This window comes from Equus quagga, chromosome 6 (assembly GCF_021613505.1).
Source record: "Equus quagga isolate Etosha38 chromosome 6, UCLA_HA_Equagga_1.0, whole genome shotgun sequence".
Lineage (NCBI taxonomy): Eukaryota > Metazoa > Chordata > Mammalia > Perissodactyla > Equidae > Equus > Equus quagga.
In genome coordinates, this window is record NC_060272.1 from 30644719 (window position 1) to 30657867 (window position 13149).

The 13149-nt window shown below is 33.5% G+C and overlaps 1 protein-coding gene across 16 annotated transcripts in view; it reads left to right on the plus strand.

The window, feature by feature from the left end:
* The window catches only part of RBM26 (RNA binding motif protein 26), an 84591-nt gene that overhangs the window by 51468 nt on the left and 19974 nt on the right, over positions 1-13149 (plus strand). For all 16 annotated transcript variants that reach the window (XM_046664287.1, XM_046664285.1, XM_046664288.1 and 13 more), the window contains 5 exons: positions 4107-4232; positions 4585-4659; positions 6119-6286; positions 7921-8025; positions 11372-11572. In XM_046664287.1, coding sequence (XP_046520243.1) covers positions 4107-4232; positions 4585-4659; positions 6119-6286; positions 7921-8025; positions 11372-11572 — 675 coding nt within the window. The remainder of the gene's footprint in view (positions 1-4106; positions 4233-4584; positions 4660-6118; positions 6287-7920; positions 8026-11371; positions 11573-13149) is intronic.

The window sequence follows — 13149 nt, forward strand, 5'->3', positions numbered from 1 at the left end:
TACACATTTTTCTTTGCTGTGAAAATATTTCTCTGCAAGATCTTTAATCTTTCTCTTTTAAACTATTTAGTATTCTTGAAAGAAATGAAACTATTAATCCCTGAAAATATTTTATAAATTTAACTTTAAAGTAAAATCTGGTTCTTGCTGGAATTCCCATTTTGTTAGGTTTTGCTATAGAAAACACATCTGGGTGCTGCTTTAAGAGAATATCATAAATGATATTTTTTAAAAAGATTATCTTTTTATTAGATAAATGTATAGATACCAGATTTATTAAAAAGATAATTATTTATTTAATATAAAAATTGACCATAGAGTGAGTATATTAATAAGCTTCTTACACATAACTCCTCAGATACTGTCTTTTTATTGCATCTAGGCAAGGCACTTCTGTTTTAGAAACCTGTGAGAGCTAGCTTATTTTGAGTGTGGCTATGAAGCATCATAACTCTGTTTGTTTTGTATTTGATTCCTACTTGGGCATTGGTTATTAAAAAATGATACTTGGATAACTTAATTCGTAACAATCTTCTTTTGTAGTAAGTAGTTTTTACAAAATACTTTTTCCTTCCATTCTTTTTCCATGAGAAAAATCTTTTTCTTTACAAGTACTAATAGTAGTTATAGCTGGTAATATTTTACATAGGAAATAAGATAAAGAGGTGTTAATGGATTGTAGCCTCTATCTTGTTAGGGAATTGGCTTTTGTCTTGGAAAGTAAGAAGTATTAGTGATGTACGTTTTAGCAGCAAAGCATGTGATACTTTTCAACTCCTCTTATGAATTCATCATACCTTTGATAGCAGAACTCACAGGAATATTACAAGAAAGGAAAGTTACAAGCCAATGTCTCATGAATGTAGACACAAAAATTCTAAACAAAATATTAGCAAATGTCCAGTGACAAGAAAAAGCTAATTCATCCTGGCCAGGTAGCATTTATTCCAAAAATGCAAAGTTGAGTTATCATTTGAAAATCAGTTTAATTCATACAATAACAGAATAAAAGGGGAGGAGGGCTGGGAAAAACAGAAAAAGCATATGATAAAATTCCTTAATTAGTCATATTAAATACTCTGCAAACTAGAAATAGAAAGAAACTTCCTTAATCTGACAAAGTATATCTGCAAAAAAAATCTTGAAGCTGACACACTCATTATTGAAATATTGAATGCTTTTCCTGAGATCAGGAATAACAAAGGATGTCTCCTCTCATCACTTCTTGTCAGAAGTGTAGGGCCTAACCAGTACAATAAGGCAAGAAAATGAAACAAATGTTATAAAGATTGGAAAGGAAGAAACAAAACTATATTTACTCACATATGGCATGATTATGTATGTAGAAAATCCAAAAGAATTCAAAAACAACTGCAATTAATAAGTGAATTCAGTAAAGTTGCTGGAAATAAGTGCCATCTGTGAAAAAACAGCAACTGCAGAAACTTGTTGAAAAATAAAGAAGGTGTGGTTTGAAAGGCTACTGCCTATACTTTGATGGTGTTCTTGGAATTGTAGCATCTTTTCTGTTGGGTCTGCCACTTCCTTCTGTTGGTTTCATTTTTGACAGATTTTCTTCTCCTTTATCACAACTCTGTTCTCATCTTTTGAAAATACAGATGTCCCTTGCTATCCAGGCTCTTAACTGTGTAAGCTCTGGAACCAGATAAATTCAAATAGGGAGCAATATTTATAATCATACAGTTTATTGTTTCTAAGACATTTTATTTTCACATCTTAACACCTCTGAAGTCATGGGCTACATCTTATAGTTGCTGGTGTTTATGGTTATAATTGGCAGCCTTTTTTTCTTTAGTTAGGGGTGTATGCTAGTGTGTCTTGTGGTCACTGATGTCTTAAGCTCAATGAAATATGTTAGCTGATGTTCTTTTTATACAGAAGGAAGTTCCTGGATAAAACAAGGAAGTGAGATGCTTCTAGGAATAAGGAAGTCTTCTGATTCTTGTCGGATACTTTCATTCACTTTGAACCCAACACTCCTTGGTCTATTATCAAATGTTAATAATACTTTGAAAAGGAATGTTCCTTACTGACTGAAATTGGAGAGATGCTGAATTAAACAATTACTGTCAATGGATTTCTTTACTTTGTGCCTTCTTAGAACTTTTATGATACTATACATTTTGAAACTAGAAAGATAGGATTATGATGTTCATTGTTTCCAACTTAGTTGAGTATAGATATCTTTTTTGGGCACAACTTTTCAACTTGTTATGGAATCCTCATGGAAAATACAGTTTATGAAACACTCAAACTCTGTCTTTAGCAGATTATCTTGTGTTTTTCCCTTTATAAAGTTACAGTCTCATCTTTGTATAATCGTACAGTTTGGTATTGTTTGGTATAGTAAGGTAGCATGGAAAAAAATTTTCTCCAGAATTACAGAGAATTGTGACTGATAGACTAAAAACTGTCTATGCCCTGTTTTACTAAATGCATTTCATTATTTCCATTTCATTATTTGTTATTGATATCTGAGTATTAGTTTTTGTTATTGAAGAAAATTATCAAAGTTTGATGCACATCAAATATTGTAAAGAACCTTTATTTTCAAACATCAGTAGCACTCTGTGGAACCCGTATAAAGTATTCTAGGTTTTTATTTCATTTAGAAGCTAAAATATTCTTGAATAGTTTAGAATAGTGATGAATTGCCTAAACTTTGTGATGCTTCCTAATCTGATTTCATGATAGAAGATTAGAAAATAGTGTCCAAATTGCTACTTCTCTGATATACCTAGATATTTACATTTTAGGAGCTGAAAATAGGGCTCTTTTTCTCATTGATACTCTTCTGTTTGTGGAGTTCTTTTTAGTCTGTTAGGTCATGAACTCCTTTGAGAATTTGGAAACTATGTTTTTTCCTCTGGAAAGTTATGGTGTTCACACATGGTTTCCTATTTAGTTTTTGTAGCATTCATTGATCTCCCTGAAGGAATCCCTAGCCTCCTTTCTAAGAACCAGTAACCAACTACTCCATGGAACCTACAGCTTTGTGCTTTTGAAGGGTAAAAAGGCAGCCTGTATACTTTTATTTTCTTGAATTGACCCTTGTGTAGAAAAGGTGGTCCACTCTTGATCTATCATCATTTCATTTCAATTTAGTGCAAAAATGTTTATTGAGTATTTACTGTGTGTCCTAGCACTGTTCTACGTATTGAAGATACAACAATGAGCCAGGCAGAAAATCCCTACCCTCATGGAATGAATTTTTGGTTTTGTGAGGACATTAGACACTATCAAGTTGAACTTTCTAATTTTCTAGAGAAGCAAACTGTGAGGCCAAGAAAGGTGTCTGAACTTACCCGGAGTCTCATAATTAGTTGGTAGCAATGTTTAGGTACTGGAAGAGGCATAAAGTGGAGAAAAACAGTTTTTGTTTCCAGGCCCTAACAGTGTAGACAGAGAGAGAAACATAAATTAATATATCATCAGGTCATTTTTATTACATCTTTTAATAGCTGTAGGAATAAAATTTCATGGAAGGACCTGGGCAGAAGAAATAAATGATTAAGGCTTTATGGAGGTCTTGACTAGTTGTGCTGAACCTGAGCTGGGTTTAAGAGAATAAGGTCACTTAAAGTAGAAGGAGCAATGATAGAAAAGGAATGGAGAAAGAGAGCAATAAGGTTAATTTCAGAACTTTAAATTGCAGATGATCATGTTAAATTGCTTGAGGGAAAGCATCAGGTTTTCTCCTGTGCCATGCTCTTGTGTACAGTTTTTGCTTTAGTCACTAGGAATGCTAGTAAATGTATTCAGCAACTAATATTTTCTCAGTAATAGAGTAATAGCAATGTTTTTTCTTGAAGTATTTATATGCTTTTTTGCTTTTTTTATTCCTATATGTATGTGATGTTAATTTAAAATTTTTTATTTATAGCTTATCCTTCATTCATACCCTTTCAAATCACTAAATGTGATTTAGTTACTATATATATACACACACACACACACACAATACATTTAGTTCAATATATTGAATTTTGACAGAAGTGCTTTAAAGTTGAGTTTTATAGAAAATAGGACTTAGAAAATGGTGACTACTTGCTACATTGTTTAAGAAATTGATTTTATATTGGTAGGTGTTGTCTACATCTACTGGCCTAACAAAAACGGTGTATAATCCAGCTGCTTTGAAGGCTGCACAAAAAACTTTACTTGTTTCCACCTCTGCAGTTGATAATAATGAAGCACAGAAAAAAAAACAGGTAAGTACACCTAGTAGTGTACAAATTTTGCATGTCAGAAAGCTTTTCTGCGTGTATGTCTTTTCAGTGCTTATCACAAAATAAAAAAGAAAAGTGTATGTTGGCAGCCACTAAACTTTCACTTTCCTTAGTGTAGCAATAAATATTAATTTTTTTCTTGAAATGAAAGGTTCTCTTCATTGATATTTGAAACTTGCGTACATATTTAAGTTTTACATAGCAAAACTTTGCATTTAGTTTTTGTTGCCGAGCTTCTGCAGTTACCACTGTTTCTCTTATCTTAAATAATTTTGTTTATCGGAAAAATAAACAGTAAAAATATTCTAATGATATTTTTGATTCCTTTCTCTAGGAGGCATTGAAACTTCAGCAGGATGTAAGGAAAAGGAAACAAGAAATTTTAGAGAAGCACATTGAAACGCAGAAGGTAAAATATTAAAGTTAGATTTGGCAAAATACATTTTTAACTGTTATAGTTTTGAGTGAATTTAATCTTACACTATATAGATAGTCCTGAGAAACATTTATTCTAATTGATAATGATAAAACTGAAGTGTTTATCAATGATAATGTGTGTATCAGTCGATAATGTATTGGGGATGAAGAGCATACATTAAATGGTGGACTAGGAATAAGAGTAGTTTAAATGGAACTGTGGTTTTAGTTTAAATGGAACTGTGATTATCAACTTGAAATGAAAATAAGGCGTATTTATCTAGGTATGTTGCTGCACGGTATTTTGTTCAAAAGATAGTAAAATAGAACCATATTCTCAATGTTGAGATACATACCTATTTTAAGTTGGCTTGGGATCCTCTAGTACTCTGTTCTCCACTACAGTAGCTAAAAGCCACATCTGACGGTTGACTACTTGAAACGTGTCTAGTCCAAATTGAGATGTGCTGTAAGTGTAAAATATATACAAGATTTTGAAGACATAGTATGAAGAAAAAAAGTGAAATATCTCAATAGTTTTTGTTGAAATGTACCATTTTGGATATATTGGGTTAAATAGGATATATTATTAAATTAGTTTTACTGTTTCCTTTTTTATCTTTTTAATGTGGCTGCTAGCAAATTAAAAATTACTTGTGTGGCTTGCATTATTTCTTTTGTATGGTGTTGCTCTAGTTTATCACATTCAATCGGTGTCACTAATTGATTATGTCTGGTAATAAAGCTTATAACATCTTAAAATATTGAAAATACAGACACTTTTTACATTTTGGTTTAAAATGTAATGTCTTTTCTAATTTAAAGATACAGACAAATCACAATGCTTTACACCAAAAACTGAAACCATCTTCACTCAGAGAAGCTATAATACTGTGTGGTGTCTTCCACCCCACATTACCTTGTTTATCTCCTTGTTTCCTCTCCATCTTGAGGATATCATTCCTAGGCTAGTCAATTAGCATTCCTTGTGACAAAGAAAGTAATTAAACATTCCGTTTTTCTAGTATCTCATTATATGAAGGGAACCATAACACTTTTCCTCTTTTTCTTTCTGAGATACACTACCTTTGAAATGGGCATACTAAGAGGCAGTGATATCAGCAAATGAATTAGAAAGTAATAAAATTGTTGATAATATTTTAAATTGGTAACTTTTCAGAGATTGAATTGAATTTCTTATGGTTGTGTGCTCTGAACTTATGTTCTGAGACCTACGTAGTAATACAGTTCTTCACAAAGTAAACCAAAATTAAGACTTGGATTGAGATGGAGCATCACCAAATCTGTTATTCTGCTCTGTTAGTGGTTGTAAGCCTTGTCGTGAATACATAAACTAAAGATAGCATTTATTTTTATATTTACTTTGCTGTGTTTGCTTTGTTAATAATAGTAAGAATAAATATATTTTTCTCTTTTTAAAAATTTGGCAGATGTTAATTTCAAAACTGGAGAAAAACAAAGCAATGAAGTCTGAAGATAAAGCAGAAATAATGAAAACTTTAGAGGTTTTGACAAAAAATATTACTAAGTTGAAAGATGAGGTCAAAGCTGTCTCTCCTGGACGCTGTCTTCCAAAAAGTATAAAAACCAAAACTCAGGTATTTTGATTTGTGTTATTATTCATGTTATTGCTTATTAAAAAAAAATTTAAAAACTACGTCTTTAAGATTCAGTTTTCTTTTTAGGTAATATCCTTTGCTCAGAATCCAACCGTTGTGTGCTGTCATTCTCCCCCTCCTTCATTAATTAATAAGTAAATAAACACAAACAAGCAGACTCTGCTAATCTTTTGAATCCTGTGTAATACAGTTGGAAAGTCAGTAATTAGAGTAGTTGTAGATAATCTTGAAAAGGTAGGATGAGGACAAAATGATATAGGTGCTTGAATGCTTGACAGAGGAGTTTGAGCTTTATTTTTTAAGAAGTTGTTGGTATAAAAGGTTAACGAACAAAGAGGTAACATTATGACAGCACTGTACAGAATGAATTGATTGATGGGGGAAAATTCAGGTAGATTAACCTGTTAGCTACAAATAAGTGAGCAAGATAATTTCAGGTGGTAAAAAGTAATTTAAAAAAACAGAGTTATACAATGTTTATACTTTGTGTGTGTATATATATGTAAAATCATGAGTTCATATTGATATTTGTGATTCCAATCCAACACCACAGAATTCTTCCTTTCCTTCTCTTATTCCATGTTTTATCTCCCTGTTCCCGTAATGACAACTTGGTTCTCACTAGCATCAGTACACTACTCATTTGCATAGTCCTGTAATACATTCCAGATAGTTCCAGAATTGCTACAATACCACTTCTAACAACTAACTAAATATAAAATTCAGAATTTTTTTGCATTTTTTACAACCTCACAATATATTCCACCAAGGGAATAGAGTCAGAACTGAGGTCTAGGGTTACGTTTTTTCTTTTGTCAAGTTATGTTATCAATTTGATAAAGTTAGGTGTATTTCTATTTGTATTCACTTTTAGATCCTGCTCTCCCTCGTTGCTCATTTAATTTTATTTTTTGAATAAGTAAAACATTAACATGATTCAAAAGTTAAACTATAGGGGCTGGCCCAGTGGTGCAGCGGTTAAATTCACGTGTTCCGCTTCGGCAGCCCGGGGTTCACCAGTTCGGATCCATCCTGTGGTAGGCGTCCCACATATAACGTAGAGGAAGCTGGGCACAGATGTTGGTTCAGCGCCAGTCTTCCTCAGCAAAAAGGGGCGGTTTGGCAGCAGATGTTAGCTCAGGGCTAATCTTAAAAAAAAAAAGTTAAACTATATAAAAGGACATACATAGAACGCCTTTCTCCTTTGATCCCTGACAATCTTTCTCCACTCTTTTCTCCTTCTTGGTGTGTGTGTGTATTCTTCCTTACATAAAAGCATACTATATATTGCTTATTAACACCTTGGTTTTTTGTTTTTCTTTCCACAGTTATTTCCTGAAAATTACTCCCTATCGGTCCATAAAAATCTCACTCTGGCTTCTGTAAGGAAAATGAGTTATAGGGAAATCTGTGGAAATAGGAACAAGTTAGGAAGCTGTTGTTAGTAGTGTAGATGAGAGGTGATTGATGGCTTGTACTAGGCTGCTAGGCCTGGAGATAGAGAAGAAATATATGGATTAAATGGGAATGTGTCAAAATCCTTTGTGAAAAAGTTTTGTATAGATGCAGGACATTAATTATTGTCACTTAAAATATTAATTACTATTTTCTAGATGCAGAAAGAATTGCTTGACACAGAACTGGATTTATATAAGAAGATGCAAGCTGGAGAAGAAGTCACTGAGCTTAGGAGAAAGTATACAGAATTACAGCTGGAAGTATGTTTCATCCCAACTACACAGTATGCTAAAGAGGAGCAGATATAGTTGTGGTGGTTAATTTGAAAATCTCTTCTCATTCTAGTCATCAGTTAGTCTCTGGCATATGTATTGGGAGTTGATATAGGAAGGAGGAAAGACGCTAACAAATTTTTCAGAGCTCATAGAGAAAATCTGGTGTTTACTGAGGGGTGGCAGCGGTTTTACCTATACACCTAAGTCCCTCTGCTTCTAGTGAATTTTGTTCCTTTTCTGTTTTTGATCTGTCCTTCTCCCTGGGACCAAAATCATTAAAAGCTTTTCAGGTATTTTTATGGTGATATTCTGCACAAATATAGGCATATTATATTGTCTATAAGGATCAGATTTTTCAGTAGTAGAACTATGTTGAAGAACATGCTTACTTCAGTTTTGCCTATAGGTGGTGCTGTGGATGTTTATAAAAGAGAAAATAAACTTTCTTATAATTTAGAAATTCTTATAAGAATCTCCTAGTGAAGTTGATCCCTGTACATGAGAATTTTTAACATTTAGCAAAAAAGATGTGTGAAAATCAGGATTACATTTTGAAGTACAAAGACTTTAATGTCATTAAGGTAGTTGGTACTTGTTTATATTTATCATTGTTTGGTGCCACAACTTAAGTTCTTTTATTTTAGATTATTACTTTTCCTTAATCTGAGAATAATGTTTTTTTCTAAATTTGTTAGCACCTTGATCATTTTTTTCTGACTTGGTACAAATCTATATTGAGCACTGGCATCCAGGTATTAAAATCTTGACATTTAGCAGTCACTGTGCTTGTCTTAAGGCTCTATCTTGTAACAGTCATAGGAAACTAGGATGGTGTCCTAAACCTGGATGTATTTTGCCTTCTCTGGAAAGTTGATATGGTTGCCAGTGTCTCTTGCTCAAGATAACAGGTTTTGAAAAAAGATAGATTTCTTTTATGTTAATATAGAAATTGTGTTTTCCCCATTCTGGAGATTCATGCCTGTTTTGGTGGGACTTAAGAAAAACCAAATTGTCATCTTAAAAATTTTGACCCATAGCTTTAGCAGATAAATAATATAATATTAATATTCTTTATTAGTCCATGTTTTGATTCTTTATCACTGAATGGCGTTTTCTGTTTTTCTTTTATGATGGCTAAACTTTCATTTGTAGTTATTGTTAGTATATTTTACAGTACAATAAGTATTCCCCAGAATGTGTTTATTCACCACACCAATTCCATTTTTTCTTAATAGGTATTAGTGAAAAAATCTTCTGAGGCCAAATTTGGAAAAGGTTATATTAAACATGTTTTTTGACTATAGGATTTCTTAGAGACTTTTAATTTGTAAATATCCAAAAATACATATTAAATATTCACTATTGCTCAGACTTGGTCCATGGACTCCCATTTTCAAGGAGCATTTTGAGACATTAATGTTCCTCAGAGCCTGCTTTTGTGTATGCTACTCTATTATTAACATTAATCCTTGACCTCTGAAGTTTATTATTTGGATTTTAGATGATTATTTTAGCTAAGGTTAAGATTGTCTTAAGAAAAACTGAAGTATTATACTTGTAGAGATTTGACAGTGGCGCCTACTTGACATTTTCGCTTGGATGTCTTGTATCCTCAGACTCAGCATGTGCAAAATTGTGGTTATTTTACCCAGAAATTCCGTCTCCACAATTACACAAAGCAGAAATCCAGTAGTCTTCATTGATGCTTCTTTCTTCAGTATCCATATCCAATTAATTTTGAAGTTTTAGATGTGTTACTCCCAAATATATCTTAAATGTGTTTACTTCTTTCTGTCTCCATTGCTACCACTATAGACTAAGCTTTCATCTTCAGTTGCTGGTACTACTGTAATATCCTACTGACTAGTTTCCCAGCTTGTTCTCATCTTCTTTCTACTCTGTTCTTAAAACTCTAGCCAGAATAACATTTTAAACACTGATCTGATTACATCACTCTACTTCTCTGCTTAAAATTTTTAATTGATTTTCATGGCTCTTGGGATCAAAATCAAAATCTATAATGTGGTCCTTAAAGTTGTTCATGATCTGGCTCTGCCTATCTCTCCAGCCTCATCTCTCTGTTTCACGTGGTCCAACTGCACTGGATGTTGTTCATTCTTTGAAGTAGTACCATGTTCCTTTCAACCTTGTTTCCTTTGTTCATGCTGTACCCCCCACCCCTCACCCTTTTATTCTTTGTTCCTTCTTTGATTCACTGAACAAATAGTAAGTATCTACAATCTGCCAGTTACTATTATAGGTACTGGGGATAAAGAACAGAGTACAACAGGGAAAAAAATCCTCATGGGACTTTCATTCTAGTAGTTTATTCATTGCAGATCCTTAATGTTCTGTTCAAATTCTTTAAGTAAAGCATTTCGTCACTTTTTGAGTCACTTTTTAATATAATTAAATAACTTGGTTGCTTAATGTCTCTTTATTCCTCTAGGATTTGAGTTTCATTAGGGTAAGACTTGCACACAGGAAGTGCTCGTTAAATATTTGTGGAATGAAGGAATAGTATGCTATTCATATAGAGTGATATGGGGGAGTATAAGTGACTATGCTACATTGGTTGTATAATGATAATGATGTTAGTGTAAGTGATCGAAATGCTGAGTTTGAGATGTGTATCTACACAAGTCAACAAACAATTAGAAACAATGTATTTGAAAGTCATAACTGGGGCCAGCCCTGTGGCCTGATGGTTAAGTTTGGCATGCTCTGCTTTGGTGGCCTGGGTTCAGTTCCCAACGTGGACCTACACTACTCCTCTGTGGCCATGCTGTCATGGAGACCCACATACAAACTAGAGGAAGACTGGTACAGGTGTTAGCTCAGGGTGAATCTTCCTCAAACACAAGGAGGAAGATTGGCAGCAGATGTTAGCTCAGGGCCAATCTTCCTCAGAAAAACAAAAAAAAAGAAAGTCATAACTGGAAAAATACATTTACTGTGTTTGTAGGTATTATGTATCTGTATTAAACTGACATCTGACGTAGCACCTAACATTGTGTATTATTGGAAATCAGGAATTGCTTGTCCTTTTGTGATATAGTCTCATGTCTTAGGGAATGAGAACTTAGAAAAAGGCACATTTAGTAATTTCAAAACATTGCTTAAACTGTTATTTTCTTTTCTAATTTCATTAGCTACTTAAATTTGCTTTCACTTAAAAACTAAAACTTCAACTTAAATTATGAGAATGTTTTATATGGCATTATTTGAATATGATGTCCAATTGTATAAAAGTTTGACTTATCTGATAGAGTATAACACTTGGCTTGTGTTAGTAATGGTGATGTTTACCCTGTTGTCTGGTGTCTTCTAGGCTGCAAAACGAGGGATTCTTTCATCTGGTCGTGGTAGAGGAATTCATTCAAGAGGTCGAGGTGCAGTTCATGGCCGAGGCAGGGGTCGAGGTCGAGGTCGAGGTGTGCCTGGTCACGCTGTGGTGGATCACCGTCCCAGGGCATTGGAGATTTCTGCATTTACAGAGAGTGATAGAGAAGATCTTCTTCCTCATTTTGCGGTACTTTCTTACTGCTCAACCAAACAAATATTGATAACCATTGTTGAGGATAATGGATAAGGGGAAATTGTGAAAATGATAGGAGTAATTTAAACCCATTAATCTGACCAAGGGGTTTGATTAATATATAATAATCTTTTGTTAATTATTATTTTAAATAGAGCTGCAGGGGTTTTTTGTTATTTTATTATCTCAAAGAAAGGATACTATTCTTACACTTAGTAGGCCTTCAGATATTGTGAAATGAATGATTTAAACTTTACTGTTTCAGAGAGGGAAGTCTTACAGTTTCATCTGACATTAACTTTTAAGGAAAGATTTAACACTTTGCACCATCCAGGTTTTATTTTTCTCTTAAGGTGGAATTGTATTTAAGACTGTATTCTTGATCTAGCTGACCTAGCAGTGAAACATGACAAAATTTTGGTATATAATCTTGAAATTGCTTTAGTCAGTGCCAGGCTATAGTTAAAGGGAGTCAGTCTAAAGGTAATAGACCAACCTATGAGAAAACAGAATGGGATTCTAGTCTCTGCTAGTCCATTATCGACTTGGACCTCTGGTATCTGTTGGGCTCATGTGCAGAGAGGAGATTATATCTGCCTACAGGCCTTTTCAGCTTAAATCTTGTGATTCTTAGTGGTATCTCAAAGGTTGGTTACTAAGCATCAATCTTGCCCTCAGCATTATAGTAATTGCTCTGGAGATAGGAAGGAAATAACCAGTTCTTTACCTTTAAGAATTTTGCATATATGGGTTTAACACAAGCCAGTTAAAGTAAACTACAAACATAATTTTTAATCAAGTTAAATTTATTAAAAACTGTAAGTACTTCAGTAACTTGGAGAAGTAAGGCTTGTGATGGAAAAAGAACAATAGAGGCAAGTTTCACGAGGTAATAAAACTGGAGCTTAGATGTTGGAGTATAGTTAAGTTTATAGATAGGTTCACAAATCACTTAACCTTTTGAAAATTCAGATTTAAATGTTTAACAATCATTTTCCAGGCTGTTAATAGCAGGACATAGGGCGGTATTGACAGAAATGGTATATGTTTAAGAAATAACTGAAATGATTAATATTTAAGGATGAGGAGTCTGGAAAGTCCTATGCTTGATGACTTCAAAGGGAGAAAGAAAGGAATCAGAACTAGAGAGGAGCTTGGAGATAATCTAGCCCAATTCTTCCCTGCTATGCACCCCACTTCCACACCCTTTACAAGTGGAAGGAGATCCAGATAACTTACATGTGTTGCATATAGTTATACAGCTAATCAGGAAACTAGCAAAGAATAAGCCAAAATAATCCAAACTAACAAGGTGAGTTTGTTATGAATGTGTTTTGGTGAGACTAAGATGATTTTGGTTTTATAAACATTCAGAGGCTCTAAATGGAGATTCTTGCATGCATTTGAAGACTCAGACTCCTCTCAAACTTAGTTGTGGTAATACACATTTAAAAATTGTCAGTCTTTAAGAGTGTGGCTTTAAAGTTCAGCATCTCTGTCTCAACGTGTGATTTGAACATATGACAGGTATCAGAGAAAAAAACCCAGGTTATTAAGGGACTATTGACTAT